This window comes from Sinocyclocheilus rhinocerous, unplaced genomic scaffold, assembly GCF_001515625.1.
Source record: "Sinocyclocheilus rhinocerous isolate Xijiao unplaced genomic scaffold, SAMN03320098_v1.1 scaffold552, whole genome shotgun sequence".
Lineage (NCBI taxonomy): Eukaryota > Metazoa > Chordata > Actinopteri > Cypriniformes > Cyprinidae > Sinocyclocheilus > Sinocyclocheilus rhinocerous.
Genome location: NW_015625574.1, coordinates 1267805 through 1291926, shown reverse-complemented (window position 1 = coordinate 1291926; position 24122 = coordinate 1267805). Strand labels below are relative to the sequence as shown.

At 38.7% G+C, this 24122-nt stretch overlaps 1 protein-coding gene across 1 annotated transcript in view; it reads right to left on the bottom strand.

Annotated features, from left to right (window-relative positions):
• Positions 1-1258: 1258 nt before the first annotated feature.
• LOC107751414 (phospholipid phosphatase 4-like) overlaps positions 1259-24122 on the bottom strand; it is a 92445-nt gene continuing 69581 nt past the window's right edge. Inside the window, exons 7-8 of the mRNA XM_016567145.1 lie at positions 7201-7371; positions 1259-1498 (exon numbers count right to left, since the gene is read on the bottom strand). Coding sequence (XP_016422631.1) covers positions 1287-1498; positions 7201-7371 — 383 coding nt within the window. The 3' untranslated portion in view covers positions 1259-1286. The remainder of the gene's footprint in view (positions 1499-7200; positions 7372-24122) is intronic.

The following is a 24122-nucleotide window of genomic DNA, read 5'->3' as shown; positions in this document are numbered from 1 at the left end:
TTGATGTGGGAAAAAAGTAATTTAAAGCAGTTTAACATAAGGCAGCAACATAACAAAACCCTCCAAAAATGGAGGGGTGTGAATACTTTTGTGCATTCAGTGTTGTGTATTCCTTAGTTACTGAGCAGTGTTTTGAAAAAATTAAGGGGTATGAATACATTCGTGAAAAAAGCATTCATAGGGGGTATTCATACCCTTCGTGAAAAAAAATGAAGGGGTATGAATACTTTCGCAAGGCACTGTACATTCAGTGCTGTGTATTCCTTCGATACTGAGCAGTGTTTTCAGGCATAACTGCTTAAGTTTTGTCACCCCTTCATTGCTGTACACTTTTTTTTTCTACATAGTGTCTGATTTGTAGATTGTACACACAAAAACATCTCTGTATTTTTGCCTATTTCCCATTCATTTCCTATGGCGGTCCATTCCAATGAAGTAGAGATTTTTAAAATTTCCAAACTTTTTTTTTTTGTCTAAAATCATGGAACCTATACCAGAGGGTTAAATAAGAAATAAGATGTTAATTTGGTAGATGGGCACTGAATAATTACCAGAGTCATTAAGAAACTTTCTGTGTCCAAAACCCATGATTTTATCATAAAAAGTATTATAATGCCTTGGTATTTATTGCTAGTGAGTCTGTTCTGCCATTCTAATTCCTCTGTGCCTGGTATGCAATATGTGGAAAAGCAATGGAACATAGCAATGTTCCACACTAACTGTTAACATGCATGCACACATGCTAATGAATCAACACAAAACCAAATAAAGGAAACAAATAATGAATTGATTTAGGATTTCAATTCAAGATTTACATATTTATGAGTGAAACCTCTTAGAATAAGAATTTCCATCTAAGATCAACTTCTCTCACTGCAATTTGGGTAATAGCAAACCTATACAAAAACGTCTTATAGAAGAGGTACCTCAGTATATATAATGGCACTGAATAATTACAACTTCTGTGTACCACGGTTCTTACTATTACTTACCATGGTACTTTTCGTTAGAGAGATTCTTGCACTAACAAATTTTATACATATTGTCCAAGGTTCCAACTTGCCAATACTGATATTCAGTAATTAAACTAAGTATAACTGATCAGAAATCAGGAACTGTAACTCTGCTTAATGATTGAAAGAGAGAGAGAGAGAAAATTAAACAAAATGTATCTAATTCTAAATGTCTAATTCATTGGAATGTTGAAGTGTCAGTCAAGTGTGGTTCATACCACATTGGTGTGGTAGGGGGTCAGAGGGGTGTGAGCCTTGGGGGGTCTCTATTAGTCATACTGGTCCCTCAGTCATGCCCTCCAGAGGCAGGCTGGTGGCATTATCCATGCGCAGAGGTTGATCCTGGGAGGTTGGCATGTTGTGGGCAGTTGCTGCAGTCAGACTAGCATATGGCAGGTGGCAGTCTACATCCAGGATGGGTGGGTAGTGCTGCCGATAACAGATGTAGGCAAAGAAGAGGCCGATCAATCCCCCAACAAAAGCATCTGTGAGGAACAAATCAAAGTTCACTAAGTAAGACATAGTCTTAGTGAAAGTAGGACTTTGGTCCATTGATCCATTCATCCATATAGCTTTGTAACTGTCTGTCTTTAATATAATATTATGTTTTCATTCTGTTATTGTTGTTATTCCCGTGAATAATTCAATTAACCCACAAAGAGGATAGATTGTATTTTACAGCAAACAAAGGTTTATAGGAGACAAAGGCATAATTTTTTCCTAAGGCTATGCTATATCTAATTGTGGCTCTACTGAACTGTGTCTTTTAGTGCCCAAAGAAGATAATGTTTTGGTACTGACATAGCATTCTTAAACAAATACAATTCACCTAATGGCTTCTGCCATTTAATGCTACCCTGAGAGGAAGAATTTAAGCACCACCATTGTGAGGGTTGTTAAAAGAGCTGGACTGCACACTGACACACAGCTGTACAACCAAACCTCAAAGCTATTTCATTCCCAAAATGTGAGGTCTAAAATAAAATTAAATGACTGAAACATAATTTTGAGTATAGACTGATAAATTACCCCTGGAACAAACCCACACTCATTAGATCAGCATGCTACAGGGCAAGCTTGTATGAGTCCACAGCTTGTATTTACTTGGACCAGATTGGACCCATCAAGTTTAATGGTCCATGCCACTGTTGTTCAGATTAGTTCAGTTCTACTACCCTACAGGCCTCAGGGGACAGGTCCATATAAAGTCACACTAATAAGTATCTGCTTGCCGTTGTCTGATATAAGGTGTCCTTCTGCAAAGTGACAAGGAAATAAATTAATATGTATATATAACCAAATTAAGTGTTACTATGCATATTTATAGTTTAGTAACAAAATCTAGGACATGCACACTTTTCAGGAGATAATTAAGAGTGCCAGCTGCTTATATGCTGGAAAACTCTAATTTGTGCTGTCATTCATTTCAGGGATTTCACTTTTTTATTCTCTCTGTAGTTTAAAGTCAGAAATTCACAAAGACAACATAAATAATGATATAAGTAGTAAATAGTAGCTTTTCAAAATGCCATACTATATTCAATCATAGTAGTCTCTGAAAATGCATAATTCCTGAACAGGAATAGTTATAGGCAGACATTAAAAAAATACTTTAATTCGTCTGTGGAACACAAAAAGAAATACACTGCTCACACTCACAATTTTCAAGCTGCTTTTGTCCACAATAAAAGAGAATGGGTTCAATGCTCCAAAGATGACAAAAAGTCCTCAAATTACTTTATATAACTTGTACATATATTGAGGTATTCTAAAGTCATCTAATAGCTTTGTGTGAGAAACAGTGTCTCACCTTATTTAATATCAGTGATGAAACACTCAAAATCCATAGATGATTTAAGGACCACATTTATACAGTATGAGTGCGAATGAGATTTAAGAGTTGTAGCGGATGAAAAGATTGTCAGTGCATGTGGTGACCTACATTTCATATGGGCACAACATGATGCTGTGAAAGGCCTACATTTCATATGGGCACAACATGATGCTGTGAAAGGCCTACATTTCATATGGGCACAACATGATGCTGTGAATGACCTACATTTCATATGGGCACAACATGATGCTGTGAAAGGCCTACATTTCATATGGGCACAACATGATGCTGTGAAAGGCCTGCATTTCATATGGGCACAACATGAGGATGTGAAAGGCCCAAACATACACAATTAGCGTATAGTGTCTTCTGCTATGGTCAGTTTTTTTTCTTTCATATCATGGCGAAGCAAAAGTTTAAATAGAACTGGATTCCTTAAATCCAGTCCTGAAGGGCCAGTGCCTTTTTTTGGAGGTTTTTGGAGGTTTTGGCTCCAACTCTGATCAAGCATGCCTGAGCAAGCTAAGCAAGGTCTTCAGGATCACTAGAAAATCACAGGTAGATAAGATTGATCAGAGTTTGAGCTAAACTATGCAGATTTGAGGAACCTGAAATAGAATCTTGCTAAACAAATTCAATTTAGTTCAAATTTTGATATGTTTATGGATATATATTGATATGATAATGAATAAAGTTGAACATTGCAATATGTTTGAATAATAACACATTTAGTTTTGTGGCATCACACTTGCAGTATGTTTCCTAAACATCTTGTCTGAGTTAGTGTACTTCCATTATGTTTATTTCTTCCCTAAATTACAAAACTTTAATTTGTAGGTAAACAACTCTGCATGTGTGTGAACATGGTGAGATTAGGCTAAAAATGCTAGTAAACATTCAAGATTGTGGGGACCAAAGGTAAAACTTGAACAAATGGTCATGGACAAGCCTATATTGACTCACCACTAATCTGAATATTAGGGATATATCCCCTTAATGTCTATGAAAGTTATGGCCCAGAATATAGCATAAACCAAATGGAGAGAAAAAATCATAGTGCTGAATCCACCATTTTGTCTGACAAACAAATCAGACAGGAGAGTAGATTAACTTTGGTGGACTTAAACTTGAACATTGTGTGTATTGATGTCTTTCCGTGGTTTAAATGAAAGTGAAGTGACATGTGGCCAAGAATGGTGTCCCATACTCAGAATTTGTGCTCTGCATTTATCCTATCTAAGTGCATACACACAGCAGTGAGTAGTGAACAAACACACACACACACACACCCAGAGCAGTGGACAGCCATATTGGTGCGACACCCAAGGAGCAGCTGGGGGTTCGGTGCCTTGCTCAAGGGTCTCACCTCATTCGTGGTATTGAGGGTGGGAGAGAGCACTGGTTATTCACTCTACCCACTGACAATTCCTGCTGGACCTGAGACTCAAACCCACAACCTTTGGGTTACAAGTCTGACTCTCTAACCATTAGGCCATAGCCCATGACTGCCCCAAAACAAATACAATTCTGATGTTCATTCATGTTTATTTTGTGCTTTAACTAGTAAATCAGGTTCAGGTGCTGCTTGAACCATGCAGCAATACAGTGATCTGTCATGACACATTAAAGAGCCACAAAAGGTATTTGTTTAAATTTCTTAAAAAATGATCAAATTTGAAAGCTGAGACCTTGTTTCATACCAGAAGTTACCTGCTCTGTCTTGTCTGTCTGTATGTTGCCAGTTTCCTCTTTGCTCTACAATGTATTTTTCACTGTGTAAGAACATGATGCGTAGTGTGAGAGCAGCATGGCTTGTCGGACATAGCAACAGTAACTAAGGAGGGCAGGTTATTGCAAAGGGTCAATTGGCCATGTTGTGTGTATACACTCTTTCCATCATATAATGTCATGCCTCCTTTGTAGATTCAGACTTTTCAGTGGATGGATCATGTGGATTCCCATCCTGTCTGAGGCTGTTATTGATGGTGACAGTTTGGCTGTGCACCAAGGTGATTCTGGATGAAACACAGGCATGATTGATAACTTTGTGGAAGGAAAAATCAGGCTAGTGAGCTGTAAAGATGATGTTAAAGCTGGCAAACAATTGCTGATGCTTTATTACAAAGAAGTAGTAACTCCAGCAAACCATTCATACTCAGTATTATGCTCTACAGGTCTTGACCCTGTTAAATCCATGAAAAAAGTTAATTACATTGATGATATCAGCACAAGGCTATATTAAAAACTGTCCAAATTTGTACTAGGCTATTTTACAATAGCTTTTATTTTACAATAGCTTTGTTCTAATAGGGAGCTGCCTTGCTGTCTGCGGCCTACATAAGGTCTGACTAAATTAATAACACACAAACTTTTTTTCTATAAACAAATCTCATTTTTGCCAGAAAGTTTGACTTTTGTCTCAACTGTCTACAGATTTTTAAAAATTTTTTATTTATAAATTTCCCCCCCCCCAGAAGTGTTGTGGAACATGTTTCTGGCAAGTATAAGACATGGCTTCTAGGTATGTTCCGGGCAAAGTTAATTGTATAATAATTTAATAATTGCTCAAAGCATTTATCACGGTATCGAAGTATTTAAGTCTTTAAAACATGTAAATACCATTTGACTTCCTTTCTTCTCCGTTAAGTGGTGTCAGAAATAGAAAGTTGTACAGCCTTTGTTTACACGGAACCTAGGCGAACTGCATTATTTCTGTCTTTCTCTAACCACTACCTACTGTTAGAGAGTGAATTTGCATTTTCATTTATTCATTCTCTTTAGCTACTTTTACATAGCATACACGCAGAGTTGTTAAATTTAACTTGGCAGATGAAAATAATAATAATAATAAAAGCATAAAAAATACATTCTAAAAATGGAAACCATTTGTAAAAAGTTATCTAGAATTTTCACAGGATGTTAAAGTGCCCACGATAACCATTTTTCCAGACTTCCTGTCAATGATCACAATTCTTTGTGTGATATTAGTTTAGTCAGATTAGCCTAGATGTGACCTGTGCTGGCAAAATCAGTCGAATTGCGCACAGGCTAATTTTGAGCTACAGGGAACCAAAAAAAGTGAAAAATGTTGATTTTAAACGAATTTGAGGCTTTCACAAAAATGAGTTCATTAAGCCCTCGTCTAGTGATCCTAATGCTCCAAATAGTAATTAAACATCTAAAATTATCTTTAATTGTAAATTTTCTGAGGGGAGTACCTTTTCTCTGCTCGCTTGTCACGCTGACTGTCATCCATAACATTCGCATAAAAAGCACTTCAGCCAGAACGCGATCCCGATAAATATACAGTGCCTTGCGAAAGTATTCAAACCCCTTAATATTTTTCATGTTTTGTTATGTTGCAGCCTTATGTTAAGCTGCTTTAAATTACTTTTTTTCCCACATCAATCTACACTCTATACACCATAATGACAAAACAAATCACAGATTTTTAACATCTTTGCAAAGTTATTAAAGATAAAACACTTAAATGATTCCATTGCATAAATATTCATACCCTTATCTGGGACAGTTGAAAGCTGAAAGTAATACTTATGCAATGTACTTATTTCAGTTTTTTTCTTTTTTATAAATTTACAAAGTTGTGACAGTTCTGTTTTTGCTTAGCCATTATGGTGTATGGAGTGTAGATTGATGTGGAAAAAAGTAATTTAAAGCAGTTTAACATAAGGCTGCTTCATAACAAAACGTGAAAAAAATGAAGGGGTTTGAATACTTTCACAATGCACTGTAGTTTTAATAATCAATTTACTTGTAATGAACACACTGAAGTGATTTTTACATGTGATTATTTGTTTTTTCTTACTTGAATGCTTTTGCTTAGATGTAAAATGAAAAAGGTAATGGATTTGTTTTTTTTTCTTATGTTTGTTCTACTGCTTTTTTTGCATATGTTTTTTTTATAATAACAAAGATAAAATACAAAAATCTATATTGTGATTATTAATATAGTAATTATTATTAAGAAAAGAACTGGAGGAAAAATGTAATGTTGCAAGGTGATTTTGCTTTGGAACCTTCAGAAAACTTTAATTCGATTTTTCTCAGAATTGAGTTTGCTGACTCTGTCGACTTCAAACGACTCAGTCATTTTTCGTCCAATTCCAAGAAATCATAAATTTTGAAGGTCTTTTAATGGAGAATGTGAAATTAAAAATAACTAATTTTTGAAAATTTGCTAATTGTGACTCATTTTGCCAGCACTAGTCACAGTTTGTCTTTAACTGTGACTTAGATGAAAAACAAATTTTATGAGGAATTAATGCAGAAATCCAGATATTTCAGAATACAGTCTCTGCATGCTTTTGTGGAACACTGCTGCAAACCTCTGACCTTGCCAGTGATGTTTGTAGTCGCAGGTGCGGGACAGGGCAATCATCATTGCACTGTAGAGGGGCAGGATCATGGCACAGAGACGCCAGCTGCGCCCGCGTCCGGCAGCTGTGAAGCACTGCAACTTGCCTGCCAAGTAGAATGAAGTAAAGCCCAGACCAGAGAAAGCAACTAAAACAAAAGGTGAAAGAAACAGAAATAGAAAATGTTAAAAGTAAATGCAAAGTCCTGTAAGAAACAACACATCACATAAGAAACCTCTTTGATATCTAAATTGTCTCCTAGACAGCAGCAATATTAAATAGAACTGCTGTCGCATCCTTCTAAAATAGAATCACTATAGAACACCCCAAATGTTCTGATCTTTCTAAATGCACAGAACAGAACCTGGATTTCTGTGAATTCCATGAAAAGTCATAAATGAAAATCAAATTTGAGAGCACTCTTATTACTTTTCTGCTCTCTGACGCAGGAGTGTTATGATCTTAGCCTGTGTTCCCTTCTCTTGTGTTTGGACTTGCTTGAAATGTGTTACTTTCTGTCTAGAGTGCTATTTTTAAGTCAACTTAAAGTCCTTTTGTTTCATTGGTTGCATTCCCAGGTGTGTCTTGTTTCTGTGTTATGTTGTTAGTGTCTTTGTGTATAGCCCAGTGTTTTAGTCAGTCTTGGTAGTTGTTGTCTTTGAGATGTTGTTGCGTGTAGTTCCTTTGCCTTGTTCTCCCTGTGTTCTGTTTACCATTTCATGTTCTGAATTACCTTGTTTTAATAAAAATGTACTGCTTGCATTTCGATTCTGCCTCTCCTCTTCCCTGCTTATGATAATGTACGCAAATGTATTTGTGCCTCTACCTTATCGTGTTCTTCTTTGGTAAATAATCAATTTTACACTGGTATTACTTTTTCAAATTTTTGCACACTTGATTCCTATTCCCTTTAAAAGGAGGTTTCTCAATAGAAAGCAGCCACTTCCTTACTTGATCCAATACCCACTAGTTTATTTTGATCATGTTTTGTTTCTTTGTGTCCTGTTGTCTTCAGTATTATAAAGGACTCTTTGTGTACTGGTGTTGTGCCAGCAGCTTTTAAAATAGCTGCGGTTACCCCAGTACCAAAAAGACAAACATTGATTATGAAAACCTTCAAATGTTTTGTCCTATTTCCAATCTGCCTTTTCTTGCTAAAATTTTGGAGCGAGTTGTTGCTGCTCAGTTCATTTCTCATTTAACTGAAAACAATCTTTTTGAGCCTTTGCAGTCGAGCGCCCGTAAATTCCATAGCGTTGAAACAGCATTGGTCAAGGTCACTAATGATCTGCTAATTGCCTCAGATTCTGGCTGTCTTTCAGTTTTGATACTTCTTGATCTCAGTGCCGCTTTTGACACTGCAGATCATTCTCTTTTTGGGGTCTCTGATACTGTACTTAATTGGTTTAAGTCCTACCTCACGCAGTTTGTTACCATGGGTGGATTTAGGTCAGAGCTTTATTTATTTGTCAGAGCTTTTAACTCCCTATACCCCAATGCATGACCTTCGCTCTTCTGATACTGGTTTGTTAACTGTTCCATCAACCCGCTTAAAATTGATGGGTGATATGGCTTTTTCTTCTGTAGCTCCAAAACTATGGAACTCCTTATTTATTGAAATAAGGCAAGCAAAATATCTTAACATTTTTAAATCCCACCTTAAATCTAATTTCTAATATTCTTTTTATATTAATTTTAGATTTTTTTTTAAGTGTTTTGAATGCACGTTTCCTTTTTTTGCTTATTTTATAATTTTTATATGGTGTATTTTGATGTTTTATTTGTTTTATGTAACGTGCTTTGAGATGCAACATTTAAAGGCTCTATAGAAAATAAAGATTATTATTATTATTATTATTATTATCCGAGATGGAGGGAGCAGAGGGATATGAGATGGGCTCGTCCTTATCTTGGTCTTATCACGCTAGATCCTCGGCTCCCTCTCAGGGTTTGGAATAGGGTGACCGTACGTGCCATTTTTACGGGACACGTCCTGGCCAGGATTTCTATATTGCCTAAAATATCCAGGTTTTAGCTTTGTTTTCCTGGTTTCATACTTGCAGAAGGTAATGATCGAAAAGTAGTTTGACTAATAATATGAAGGCATTGTACATAATCGACTAATTGTGGCACGTGAGAAGGTGGGATCTACAGAGAACGGTCAAAGCGATGCAAATACGCATACAGTTTAGGTTTGTGTTTGACTTGAAGCAGCACTTCGCAGACTGATCGGTGAATGACATGAAAGCATGGGCGTAGAATACGTGGGCAAGTGCAAGGCAAGTGTGTTCACGTAGAGGTTTTCAGGGGCCAGTGTGAATAAATCTAGATTTAAATTCAAAGAGAAAAGATAGTCTATGAATGACTTTTTGTTTGTATCCAAAATGAGGCGATGTGAACATTACAGAGCACTGAACACTCTCATTAAGTATGTTTTATTCATACTCGAAGTCAGAGGGTGCTCTCGTGTAGAAAGTCCAAAATTGAGTCATAGAAGTAACAATTTATGACGTGCAGGAAATCCCTAATATGGACAAAGGCGTCCAACTACCGCTGTGGCTAAGCTGAATTAAAAAGATTGTGCAGACAATACATGCACGATTGCTACAAATACATGGATTATACATGGTGTGTTTTTCAAGTCATCTCCAGGTAATAAACAATGTATTTGACAGCAATACTGACAGCATTTATTACAGTAGCCTATAGAAACTATAAAATATATTTTCTGCCTTATTCTGTGATAAAAATAAAAATAAAAAAGTGTAGTATATGAACAAATCATAAAATTGCATTAGGAAAATATAGGAAAAAAATATTCCAGAATACAAATTATTGGTAATTGTCCAGCAGTGTATTTGATTTCTTAGCCAAATAAATAAATCAGAATCAGAATCAGCATTATTCGCCAAGTGTGCGCAAACACATGAGGAATTTGTTGTGTTTGTGTTTTTTAAGAAACTCTTGGTACATACATGCATACATACATACATACATACATACATATCTGACATGAGAACAGAAACATTTAAATAAGTCTTAATAAATAATGTGTATGTATCTGGAACAGAAGATTTATGTACAGATTTGTGCATTATTTACTCTATACAGCTGTATAGAAAATGTGCATATGTATTTACATAGTACGTGACAGAGAGGCAATAATTAGAGATGGAGAATGAATTACAGGCATGTATTACAGAACACAGGTAATAATTCCTGTGTTAGCTGTTAAGGCTGGAGATGGCATGGGGGAAAAAAGATGTTCTAGTGCACAGAGATCTGTAGCGTCTGCCTGAAGGGAGAAGTGCAAACAGGTTGTGACCGGGGTGAGAGGGGTCTGTGATGATGTTTCCTGCCCGTTTCTTCACTCTGGAGTTGTACAAGTCCAATTATCCTTTCTGCTGTCCTAACAGTTCGTTGCAGTCTTCTTATATCTGATTTGCTGGCTGACCCAAACCAGACAGTCATAGAAGAGCACATAACCGACTCAATAACAGCTGAATAAAACTGTGTCATCTGCACCTGTGGCAGGTTGAACTTTTTCAGTTGACGAAGGAAGTACAACCTCTGCTGAGCCTTTTTCATGATGGAGTCAATGTTAGTGGCCCACTTCAGGTCCTGAGAGATGGTGGTTCCCAGGAACTTGAATGACTCCACTGCAGCCACAGTGCTGTCCATAATGGTGAGTGGGGGGAGTGCAGGGGGGTTCCTCCTGAAGTCTACTAACATCTCCACAGTTTTGAGCGTGTTGAGCTCCAGATTGTTGTGACTGCACCAGACAGCCAGCTGCTCAACCTCTTGTCTGTATGTGATCTGTGGTGTCATCTGCAAACTTCAGGAGTTTGACAGAGGGGTCTTTATTTGTGTAGAGGGAGAAAAGCAGTGGGGAGAGAACACAGCCCTGAGGAGCTCCAGTACTGATGGTGGTGTTGGATGTGAGTTTTCCCAGCCTCACTAGCTGCTGCCTGTCTGTCAGGAAGCTGGTGATCCACTGACAGATGGAGGTGGGCACAGAGAGCTGGGTCAGTTTATTCAGAAGGGTATCTGGGATGATGGTGTTGAAAGCGGAGCTGAAGTCCAAAAACAGGAACCTTGCATAAGTCCCTGGTTTGTCCAGATGTTGGAGGATGTAGTGCAGTCCCATGTTGACTGCATCATCCACAGACCTGTTTGCTCGGTAAGCAAACTGTAGGGGGTCCAGCAGGGGTCCATTAATGTCCTTCAGGTGGGCCAACACAAGCCTCTCAAATGACTTCATGACCACAGACGTTAAAGCAACAGGTCTGTAGTCATTAATTCCTGTCATTTTTGGTTTCTTGGGTTCAGGGATGATGGTGGATTGTTTGAAGCAGGAGGGGACTACACACAGCTCCAGTGATTTGTTGAAGATCAATGTGAAGATGGATGATCGCTGGACAGCTTTGAGGCAGGCTGGAGAGACACCGTCTGGGCCTTTGGCTTTCTTTATCTTCTGTCTCCTGAAGACTTTGCTTACATCATCTTCACAGATCTTAAGTGCAGATTGAGAAACAGTAGGGGGGATTGGGTACAGGGATGATGGTGGAACATTTGAAGCAGGAGGGGACTACACACAGCTCCAGGGATCTGTTGAAGATCAATGTGAAGATGGATGATAGCTGGACAGCACAGGCTTTGAGGCAGGCTGGAGAGACACCGTCTGGGCCTTTGGCTTTCCTTATCTTCTGCTTTCTGAAGACTTTGCATACATCCTCTTCACAGATCTTGAGTGCAGGATGAGAAACAGTAGGGGGGATGGAGGGGGAGGGTGTTGATGGCTGTGCTGTGAGACGGTCGGAGTGGGTGTGGGGTGTCAGACCAGGCTTTTGCTTTTCAAACCTGCAGTAAAACTCGCTCAGGTCTTCAGCCAGTTGTTGATTGGCCATAGGGCTGGGGGATGGGGTCTTGTAGCTGGTGATGGCTTTCAGGCCTTTCCACACTGATGTAGGGTTGTTGCTTGAAAGCTGTTTTTTAGCTTTTCAGAGTAGTTTTTCTTTGCCACTCTTATCTCCCTATTTAGTGTGTATTTGGCCTGTTTGTACAAGTCTTTGTCCCCACTCCTGTAGGCGTCCTCTTTGGCCTGGCGAAGCTGTTTGAGTTTTGCACTGAACCAAGGTTTGTCGTTGTTAAATGTTAAATAAGTCCTGGTGGGAACACACATGTCCTCACAGAAACTGATGTAGGATGTCACGGTGTCAGTGAGCTCATCCAGATCAGTAGCTTCAGCCTCAAAAACACTCCAATCAGTGAGGTCGAAGCAGGCTTGTAAATCCCGCTCTGCTTCAACAGTCCATCTCTTTACAGTTTTTACTACAGGCTTAGCAGATTTAAGTTTCTGCATGTAGGCTGGTAGAAGATTAACCAAACAGTGATCAGAGAGTCCTAGCGCTGCTCGGGGGACAGAGTGGTATACATCCTGTAAAACAGTGTAGCAGTGGTCCAGTATATTGCTGTCCCTGGTGGGGCACGTGATGTGTTGTCTGTATTTAGGCAGTGAGATTAGCTTTATTAAAATAAATAAATACTGTCAGTTAGACCAACAAAAAAAAAAGACATTTGACATTTCTGTCCCCCTCACTTCTGAAATGATGGCTATGCCACTGCGTCAAAGTACAGCAAGAGCAATTCGAAAGAAGTCGAGAAGCAGGACATTCGTCAGAAGAGGAAATTATACAAACGCTCTCCCCCGCCATGGCATCGTCTTTGAAGGCCCCAAGGCTTCCCACCAAGCTGGGGAAAGCTCATACGGTGGCAGGTCAGACCAGTGCATGTCTGCACACCATGGCAGTGTTACAGGCGTACCAGGTTGAACAGCTAAGGAACTGAGCGAGGTAGAACTGCGTCGGGCCACGGATCTCTCTCTCCGTGCTACCAAGGAAACGGCCAGAGTCATTGACCATTCAATGGCAGCACTGGTAGACACTGAGAGACATCTGTGGTTGAATCTGTCCGAGCTGCAAGACAAGGACAGATTCTTCCTGCTGGATGCTCCACTCTCAGCTAATGGCCTCTTTGGTGACGTAGTAAATATTGTCGTCAAGAGGTTTCAGGAGGTGAGGAAGCAGGTGCCAGCATTCCAGCACTACCTCCCTCACCGTCCTCAGGTCCTCGGAGCTGCTGAGCGGGGAGCAGCCCCAGCCATCCAGCTCCTCATGCCGCCAGGCCCAGAAATGGAGAGTTGCGACACGTACCCCACCGCAGAAGGATCGGGGGTCAGGGTGCGCTCTCAGTCGAGGTCTTCCAGAGAGAAGTCAGATCTGCAGACAGTCAATATCTCGAAAAAGGCCTCGGCTAAGAAGTCCTGACACCACAAGCGTCAGGGCTTCGAGGGCAGACCTCTCTAGGGAGGAGAGATACACACCTCAGTATACGGTGCCTGATCCTCCTCAGTGCCCTCAGGTGCCTCTCTATTAATTTCCCATGGCAATGATGGTCACTGTATTTGTTGGTTGCATCTTGCTATTGTGGAAATGTGTTGTTGAAAGTAAAAAATAAATAAAAATACTAATTTCAGTCACTTTTTAATATAAAAGTATTTGCTACTCACTCACTCATTAAGATAGTCTCGTCACCATCCAACAGTGTAACAATGTAACCTACACTCAATTCAAAACCATCATCACTAACACAGAAACTGTTTCTCAAACCTCAGAAAACGTTGAAGCAAATTTTCAAATAGGCACTATCTTCATTAATATACCACATGTTTGAAGTTTAAACAGGTACATTCTCGCATAAAAAAGAAAAAAAAAACTCTTAAAACTACATTGTGTGACACAACAACAGTATTATTTGTAAAAAATTATGGCACTTATGGCACGTCATGACACTTGCTGTGAGAAATGCTGCTAGTGGAGTGATACAAACGATTCACATGGAAATACTGGTAGAATATAACATGGCTGGAAATAACTGTCAGCCAATCAGATTCAAGGACCAGAAGTAACTGTTGTAAGCTTTTACGTTGTAAATATATTTGAAAATACCTACATGTAATTACATCTACAACACTGTTGACCCTACCCATACCCCTTAACCCACCCTTAAACCTGCCCATATCTCAAAATTTGTGCCTAACCTTACCCATATCCCACATCAATAGTAGCAAGTGTTTTGCAATACATGAACACAATTTAAAATATACACTTTATTTATTTATTTATTCATTTATTTATTTGTTTGTTTATTTATTTATTTTGTTCTTGCTGTTGTTGTATAGTGGTTCATAGAATATAATAGAATAGAATAGAATAGAATACAATGCACCTACTGGAGTTAGAAGAAATGCTACAAAATTGATGTGTGATATTATACCCATGAGATGATTAACTCCCTATATTATAATGATTCTAAGGTTCCATACACTCATTTCTCATCTAATAGGAAATGCAACAATGCTACTACATAGGATTTATTCCAATCAAAACTGTAAGCATGAATAATTATTTACATTGTAGCCTTGGGGCATATCATAATGATTTTCATGCGAGTGAGACAGGCATGACATTAAGTTGGGGATGGTGGGAATTCTGTCTATCAGTGTTGTAAATAAATACAGAATGTTGTCTATCAGTGTTTTAAATATTTACTACAGCTTTTAATAATTTTTTAATTAATAAATGATCTCTTACATTACATTACATTATACATTCCCTAGAGCTTGAAGGACAGTTTTTGTTCCCATTTATTATCATCATTTCACATGAATGTTAAGAATTAATATGGAACATTTAAAACATAGAGCCATAATATATTTTAGAGAAGTCTACTTTGAAGAGCCATGACAGAATCACCACATCATGACAATAAACAAATCATATATGACAAAATGAAGTAGAATAAGCAGCAAGCATATTACAATATTTCAAAAAGACCAACATCACACAAGTAGATTTGTGATGTATTAAATTGAAGACTAGAATTGATTTTGACTGGATATTTTTGTGACTTTGTGTAAAGGTGCCTCATTTGTGGCATGTTATGGTATGTTATGGTAAAGGTATGTTATGAATTTTGATGGAGAATGAAAACACCAGCAAGTTCCAATTAAATGCCGTACTCAAACATAAAATTATTTGTTTGTTTATTTATAAATATGACCTTCATAAATTGAAGGAAGTTGATTATGACTGCAGCTATCAGTTGTATTGGTTCTTCTGGACCCCAGTTGCACAAAATCCCTTAAAACTATAATTTTTCAAAATGTGTAGTTTTACTAGTTAATTAAAATAAAAGTTTATTACAGTTTTTTTAAAATTGGTTTGGTACTATTTTCACAAGTAAGGGGTACATTTTCAAAACACTCAGTACAAAACTTTAAACTGATCACACTTGTAACACCACTAGTCATTCTTTCAAAACCTGATCTCATTATTTCATTGTAGTTGCGCATACTTTCATTCCACATAATCATTGTTTCAAAACACAAGTATGTGAAGTATGATCTTCTTTCAATTTAGTTCTTTTAACAATCAGTTAATTCAAGAGCAAACAATGCAAGATTCATGTTTCAAATCACCTTTGTTGCTGAAATAATTACAGTAATACAGGCAATAACTGTCATGTTAGAACAGTTATTTTACCTAATAGTTATTTTATTTTACCACTTACATTACCTAACTTGCATATCTCACATAAAATCCTTAATATTTGAGTATCACATGGCATAATGTAATGCAAAATGTTGTATTTGATGCCATCTGTCTCCCTTCTTCTGATACATCTCTGATCAATCTCTGATCCGTTCCTCTCCCTTGTGTCCTGCTGTATGTTCACAAATAGCAAAACACAGGTGATTTTGACAAGTTTTGCTTACTTCAGGGTACCAATTTGTCCCCAAAATATGGTTACAGTAAGTAGGCACACACACACACACACACACGCACACACACACACACACACAGGTTTTCCTATCATTATGGTGACATTCCATAGGAGTAATGGGTTTTATACTGTCTCCCCTAACACTAACCCTACTCCTAAACCTACCCTTACGGAAAACATTTTTTTTCTCATTGGACCCCACACACACACACCCTTACAAAATAGTGGTTATCATCTTAGATAAACCACTTTTAGTGTAAAAATAATTCAGTACATTTGGATATTCCTAAATTACAATCACGTTCTATAGAAACTAAATATCTATTGAATCTGTATCTATAGATGCACTAAATGATTCACTGATTAACCATTAAGATGAGTTTAATGATAAGATTAAATAATAGACAAATGTATTAAACTGAATGAGAAGTCATGCTAATGAAAAGTTTGATAGTAATAGCTTTATGAAAGGCAGTTACTGTAAATGAAATATTTATATAGATGAAACACTTATTTTGTGTAGTGAAAATTATATTTTGTGATTGTGTGTATTGTACTAACACAATTGGAAATATGCTGAAATGTTTGAAAAAAGTGCACTTTTGATGATCTGTTGTGATATTAGTAATAAGAGTTTTGAAAATGTACCAATTGCTTGTGAAAATTGCGCTAAAGCAATTTAAAAAAACTGTAATCTTAACTTTTCACAACTTGTGTGCTTTTCCTGGGTGAGTCGGAGTGAACTGTGGCACTAATAAAATCTCATGAATGCGCAGTCGAGCACAGAGACCAATGGCCATGGTTAGAATATTAATTAAATAATATGTTAAATTTCAGTTTGTTTCTCACCAAACCCTATCGTATACATCCAAACACTTGGAATTATACAGCATGTGTCACGCTACGGTGTAGAGACATCACGCACGAAAATGATGAAGGCAAATAGTCTTTAATAATTCACATGAAGGTAAATCCACAAATAGGTAAGCAGGAGACACACGTAAACTACAGACATATACATTCACAATACCGGACAAGAGAACACAGGACAGACAAGAATTTAAATAGGGAGGCACATGAGGATAACGAATGAGACACAGGTGAATCAAATGACGAAATCAAAGGGGAGACAGAAACTAGGTCACACTGGGAAGACTAAGGCTATGTCCACACGAAGCCAGAGCTTTCCCTATCCAATCTTTTTTCCCCCTTCGTCTCAAGAAATATCTGCGTCCACACAAAACCACGAAACCGACACGAAATGATGTAGTATACATGCCAGACCAGCATGTGGCGCTGTAATTCTGCCACAAAGATACACTAAAAACAGAGAAGAAGACTTGAGCTATGCGCATAAACCTTGCGCGCGGTATACAAACGAACATGGAACAATACATTTATTAATCTGTGTTAATGTTAGTTAATAGAAAGACAATCGTTCAGTATTTGTTCATGTTTTTGTTGCTGTTACGTGACGTAGCGCTGTCTGACTAGGGGCGAAACGTGGGCTGATGACATCACCGTTTCAGAAAATATACGGATTCGCTGTCCACACAAAAACGCAAGGGCGGCGTTTTCAGATTTATCCACTCTGTTTCAAAAAATATCGGTTTCACTCTCCCAAAATGCCGGATCTTTACGATACAAAATTGATGCGTATACAGCTAAATACATAGTGTGTAGGGGCCTTAGACAATAATAAGACATGGACTCTGACAACATGGGACCACCACTCTGTGATACTTTTGCGTCTTTTTTAAAAGCTTGATGTTGATCGCCATATACTGCCATTATATTCTTATATTTCTTTCTCTTATATTGTTTTTGATGTATTTTTATTTCTACTGTTTTTATTTCTTCATTGTGCTTATGTTTTGCTTTTAACTCTGTATCCTTTTCAGTGTAAAGCTCTTTGAGAAGTAACTTTTAAAGGTGCTATATAAAATAAATGTATAATAATAATAATAATTATTATTATATTATTATATATTATTATTATGGACAAGCATGTGTGAGACATTTCTTTAAAAATCTCTTTTTGAGGTCCAAAAAAAAAAGGCATACAGCATTAGAAAAACACAAGGGTAAGTAAATGATGACTTAATTGTCATTTTTGGGTGAACTATCCCTTTAAAATATTTCAAATCATATTTTCGGTGAGATGTCCAGTCAAATTAATTAATTAAATAATTAATATTAAATGCTTAGATAACAAGAGATGGCCAGTCAATTTGAGTAATCTAATTGTCTTTTCTAATCTACGCAATCACACAGATTTGCTCTGTGGTTACACAATGACATTGTGGCATAATGACATCACAATGTCATTTAGCAACTTTTAGCAACAAATGGACCTGCCTTTAGCAACTTCCCCTGAAAATTACTTGGCAAAACTGCTGAAAACACAAACTTTTGAAAACGGGTTTCAAAGTGCAAGCTTTTTAAAATGATACCGTTTTGAAAGTGATTTTAGTTGTTTTTGTGGATCTGTGTGAATGCGAATTATTTTGACAAGTTTTCATGTGTACCTGAAACTTTAAAAAATTGCAGACGTTTTTAGTACATCATTGTGTAAAGCTACCCATAGTTCAGTTCATGGAATTCTCCTCTAACGCTGGTGATCTGAATCAGGTGCGTTGAATAAGGAAAACACAATATGTACAGAGTTTTGAATCCCCAAGACCCATTGGTGTAGATCAGTGGTTCACAATTCCACATTTTGTATGTCTCTCCTATTTGATGCCCTTGGTTCAGTTCATGGATCTTCCTCCTAATGAGCTGATGATCTCAATCTGGTGTGTTCCATAAGGAAGACACACAAAATGTGCAGAGCAGTGAAATTACTATTGAAGAATAAAATGACATTAGCATGCGCTAGTGGTAAAAAGAGCATGATGAAGCACAGTTTGGCAGTTGTAACTTTTATGTTTGCTGAAAGAAGAGGAAGTTAAAAGAGTTTGAGGTAAGCAGTTTTAAGTTTTAGCAGCATGTCACGTTGATCAACACACCATTTCATATTGCATTTTTATTGGCTGGTCAGTAAATGTGGGTCGTAGCAGCAAACACACTGTGCGATGATCATACTGAAGCTATCTTTGGTCACAAGACCATGACAACGGCCATCTTTGAACCTCTCTCACTGTACGACATAGGACTACAGTTTAGGAGCTATGACTGTTTCAAGATGCCAATCCTTCGTCTGGGACAGCCGAAAATCGTGCAGCGTGTAGAACGCTTTAGATCAGGGATCCTCAAATCTGGCCCAAGAGATCCACTTTCTTGCAGAGTTTAGCTCTAACCCTAATCAAACACACCGGAGCATGCTCATCAGTGTCTTCAGGATAATACGAAAATCACAGGTAGGTGAGTTTGATCAGGGTTGGATCTAAACTCTGCAGAGCATTGGCCCTCCAGGGCAAGGTTTGAGGAACCCTGCTTTAGATCTAGAGCAGGGGTGTCCAAACCTGTTCCTAGAGGGCCAATGCCCTGCAGGTTTTAGCTCCAGCCCTAATTAAACACACCTGAGCCAGCAAAATAAGGTCATCAGACATACTTGAAACTTCCAGGTAAACAATTATTATTATAAGAAGCTGATTTGGATGTTATTTTTTTATTTGTTTATTTTTTTAACAAAAAGTTTTGTTTTGAATTGTTTTGTTTAATTCTAAAACAAAACCACATAACAAAAACATCAGTATGTATAAGCAATAGATTTGAACTCAAAATTTACAGTAACATCACCCCTTTATGATACACCCACATAAGATAAATCCTTAACTTTTCCATGCAATTAGGCATCCTTCTCAAGAGCTCTAAATTTAGACCTACAGTGCTCATTAAATGTAAATAAATTAATAAATAAAATAACAGGGTTTGTGTAGATGAGGTTCTGCGCCTTTTCAGTGGGCAGCTGTTTTGCCCATCATCACTGTAAATGTAGTTAATTAAGATATCTTGGTTCTCCCATCAGATTTAAACAGTTATAACGTTGCACTGATATCCAAAAATAAGAATTGGAGCAAACACAATTACTGTTCTTCATAAATATTAATGCAGCAATATGTGAATTCCTGCAAGAATAAACAGGATGCTAATGAGATCATCAGATCATCAAAGAGTGGAGGGGTTTTTCTTGCAAGCTCAAAATTAAAGTTACTGAAGAATTTTTGGATATAAATGGATATTAAGAGAATATCTTGGCTGCAAATCAACATTAGAAACTTCATCTAATCACCTCAACATGATCAACATAGTGTAATGGCTAAAATAAAAATGAATGCTTAATGGTAAACATGTTTAAGATTAGGTGTAGAATCATGAAGTGATAAGCTGTATAATCATCATATTGAAACCTCTCTCTCAGTGACATCCATTTAAAAAGGTATTATGCTTTTTTCCCTTCGCATCTGAAATGAGTACATCAGATAAGGAAGACACCCAAAATGTGTACTGTTAGTTTGAGACTAAAAAGCAGCACTGAACAGAATGGCCCACAGTTCCCGGTCCACAACACATGACATATAACACAAATATAACACAAAGCAATGTTTAACACCACTTACTAACTTAAAAATATAACACAACATATAAATATTTGATGTAATTTAAAAATTTTAACTTTATGCTTCAACACAGCTGCACGGAGGTGTTGATGTCGTTTGAAGGCATCTCCAAAACATTATGAAAAATACCACTGTATATGAAGGATACAACTTGAAGAAAATTGTAAGATTTGCACGTTTCCGTTTTAAAATACTTTGTCAATGACGCGTAGAGTCAGATAATTGTATTTACACTGCAATAAATATAGGCCTATATTTTTCCACTAAAAATTGCTAAAAGTTCACCTTATCAGCAAAACTGCATTCATTTAATTGAATTAGAATTATTTAAAACAATTGAAATATTATTTGGCCAGTGGAAATGAATGAGATCAACTCTATACTAAATTATTTTTTTCTGAGAATTATTTTAAACAGTTTTTTATGGATATTCTAAAACATAACAAGGATACTGGATGGTTTTTAGCAATAAAAATTAATGTGCATGGCACAAATGGCATTTCACGAGTTCACACTTACATATAATAAACAGAGTAAAGGTTATGCATATTTGGTGTGCTGTCCGGGGGAGAGGGCTCAGAGCTTGGTAATTCCTCCCGAACCCGGGGTACTCCCGCTGTCCGGGGAGAGGGGTCCGAGCTCGCTTAGAGTAGCCGCTTGGAGTAGAATCTTTGCAGTGGTATAAGAGAAGAGAAAGTGGCTTCCACGGAAGCGGGCACTGCTGCAGCAGTAAACGCGGAGATGTTCGGGTGGACTGATGGAAATGAGCTGATGTTAAAGGACTCAGCTGATGAGGGTTCAGTGAGCTTCTTTGATATGGAAGCGGTCTGACAATGTAGGTCTTGAAGGCCTCTGACGTCCAGCAGCCGAGTGCCTGGATCTGAGGCTTGGAGAGGCCTTTTTGGGAGGCTGTGGTAGCTACGCCTATACGGAAGGAGTGGCTGGAGTAATGATCTGCTGGGATGCCGGATAACAGTAGAACGGACTTGGGGTGTTTTTGTAACCAGAAACGTGTGGCATGGTGGTTAGAGTCGTTGACGAAAAGCGGGTCAGACGGGAGTTGTTGGGCTCTTTGGATGCCTTTGATGAGCATGGATGTCTGTGAGCTGGCTATTTGTGGGGAGGGTGTGCCGAACATGAGCTTGTGGAAAAATTGAATTCCACTTAGGTAGCCTTTGATGGAGCTAGCTTGGAGGTTTTTGTTGGCGTTGAGATGGTAGATGAATGAAGTGATGGTGAGTAGGGAAAAATCAGGGAAAGGCAGGTTGTAAATGTGGTGAAAATTTTTTAAACTGTTCCAAGCGGTTAAGTAGGATTGGAGGGTCCTGGGGGAGACGGCCTGGAGAATAGAACTTAGGGGGGCATCTAGAAGGGTTCTTAGTGGGTGGTTTAAAGGAATATCAGCTCTGAATATGGAGGTACTGGCGTTGGGAGTGGGTCGGCATCTGACGCCAGCAGCCTGAATTTCTGGAAAGCAAAATGAGAGAGAGAATCAACTATTTGATTTTTGGATCCGGGCACGTGTTTTGCATTTAAAATGAATTGGTCGCATGCTGAAATCCAAATGAGACGTCTTAAAAAGGGCATTAATGCGGGGGAATGAGACCGGCCTTTATTTATGCAATGCACGGCCGCTTCGTTATCGCAATTCACTACGATCGATTAGAGTCATCAACAAAAGCGGGTCAGATGGGAGTTTAGCCTGCGGGCTTCTGTAATGCAGGTAGGCTAGGAGGGTTTGGTATGGTTGGATTGGTGACTGGAGATTGAAGATGTAAATGAAGTGGCCTCTTCTCGACTGGTAGGTCTTGCTTTGCTTAATGAAATAAGAGATCGCTTCAGTGTTTAGCACTGATAGGTCTGAAAAGGTTGGGTGGATTTTTGGATTGAATCCTGACGTGATGGTGAGTTCAGAGCATCTGAGGAAACCGAAGAAGGCCAATATGAACATAGCGTCGATTAATGCGGGGGAATGAGACCGGCCTTTATTTATGCAATGCACGGCCGCTTCGTTATCGCAATTCACTACGATGCTGGTGGTGGACCATTCTTTCCCCCACAGGGCCGCTGCGGCGACTAGAGGATAGAACTCGAACAGTGCAGAGGATGAGAGAGACTGCGGCAAATCTGACAGCGGGGGGGGCCAGGTAGAAGCGAACCAGCGGCCTTGGTAAAATCCCCCGAAACCGCATGAGGGGGGAGGCGTCCGTGAATAATTGGATGTCGACAGGGCGAGAAACCATGCTCTTATAGAAGAAAGATAAGCCGTTCCATTGTTTGAGTAAGGTTATCCATAAACTGAGCTCGTTGCAGGACGAACTAGATAAGGATATGCGATCCTCAAGCGCATGTACAGAGGACGCGAGGGAGAGGAGGTGAGAGATGAAAGGGCGGCCCTGCGGGATGATGCGCATCACGAAGTTTAAGTGGCCGAGGATAGACAACAGCTCCCTTTAGGAACAGTTTGGGTTGTCTAGGAGGGCGGAAGGGACCAGGATCGTTCTATCGATTTTTTTCTTTAGGCAAAGAAGCCTGGAATTTTTGCGAGTCTAACTGGATGCCTAAAAATTCGATGGATGTGGTTGTGCCCGTGGTTTTGTCCTGGGCGAGCGGAATCCCGAGTTTGGTAAAGACTTCCTGGACTGTTCAGAGATGTGCGGCTGGGATGGAGCCGGGAGGCGAGATGATCAGAAAATCGTCTAAAAGGCGGATGAGGAATGGGATTGCGTAATTATTGGAGAGGATCCAGCAGATAGCCTCTGATAACATGTAAAAAAAATTTAGGCTGCTTCTGCAGCCAAAGGTTAGGTGGACAGAAAAGTAAAATTTTCTGTGCCAGCGAATGCTGAATAAATGCCAAAAATCTGGATGGATGGGCATTACTTTAAAGGCAGAGGCGATATCGACTTTGGCCAGCCACGCGTCGCGACCCACGTCTTTAATCAGGGTTATGTCTTGGTCAATGTCGTGGTAGTGGAGAGAAAATTCTTCGACCGCAATGAGGTTGTTAATGCTTGGGAACAGGGGAGTTGTGCGGGGATGAGAGATCGATTATCAGACGTTTTTTACCTGAAAATTTTCATGTGGCAACGCCGATCGGGCTGACGTGAAAACAATGGAAGGGGGGAACATTGAAAGGGCCGATCATGAAGTTTGACTTCTTTTTTGATTAAGAGATCAACTGTCGATCGAGGGCGGACTGGAGGTTGGCACAAATTATGCTTTGGCGCGGAAGGCCATGGGTGAGACAGGACAGTAAATAATCAGTAAAGTTAGTGTCAGGGTGGTGAGACAATACAACAGACAAACGGTATATATGCACGGGAGTCGATAAGTAGGGTTTTTCGTTTTTATTTGCGGATTTAAACACAGGGCATATGATGCGGGCATGTGCGCCGCCACAAAAGCTGCCTTGTGCATGAAGCGGCAGCCCTGCCTTGTGCACCTGCCAGCGTTGAAGTTGGAGCAGACCTGGTTGTTGGAGAAGGGGTGG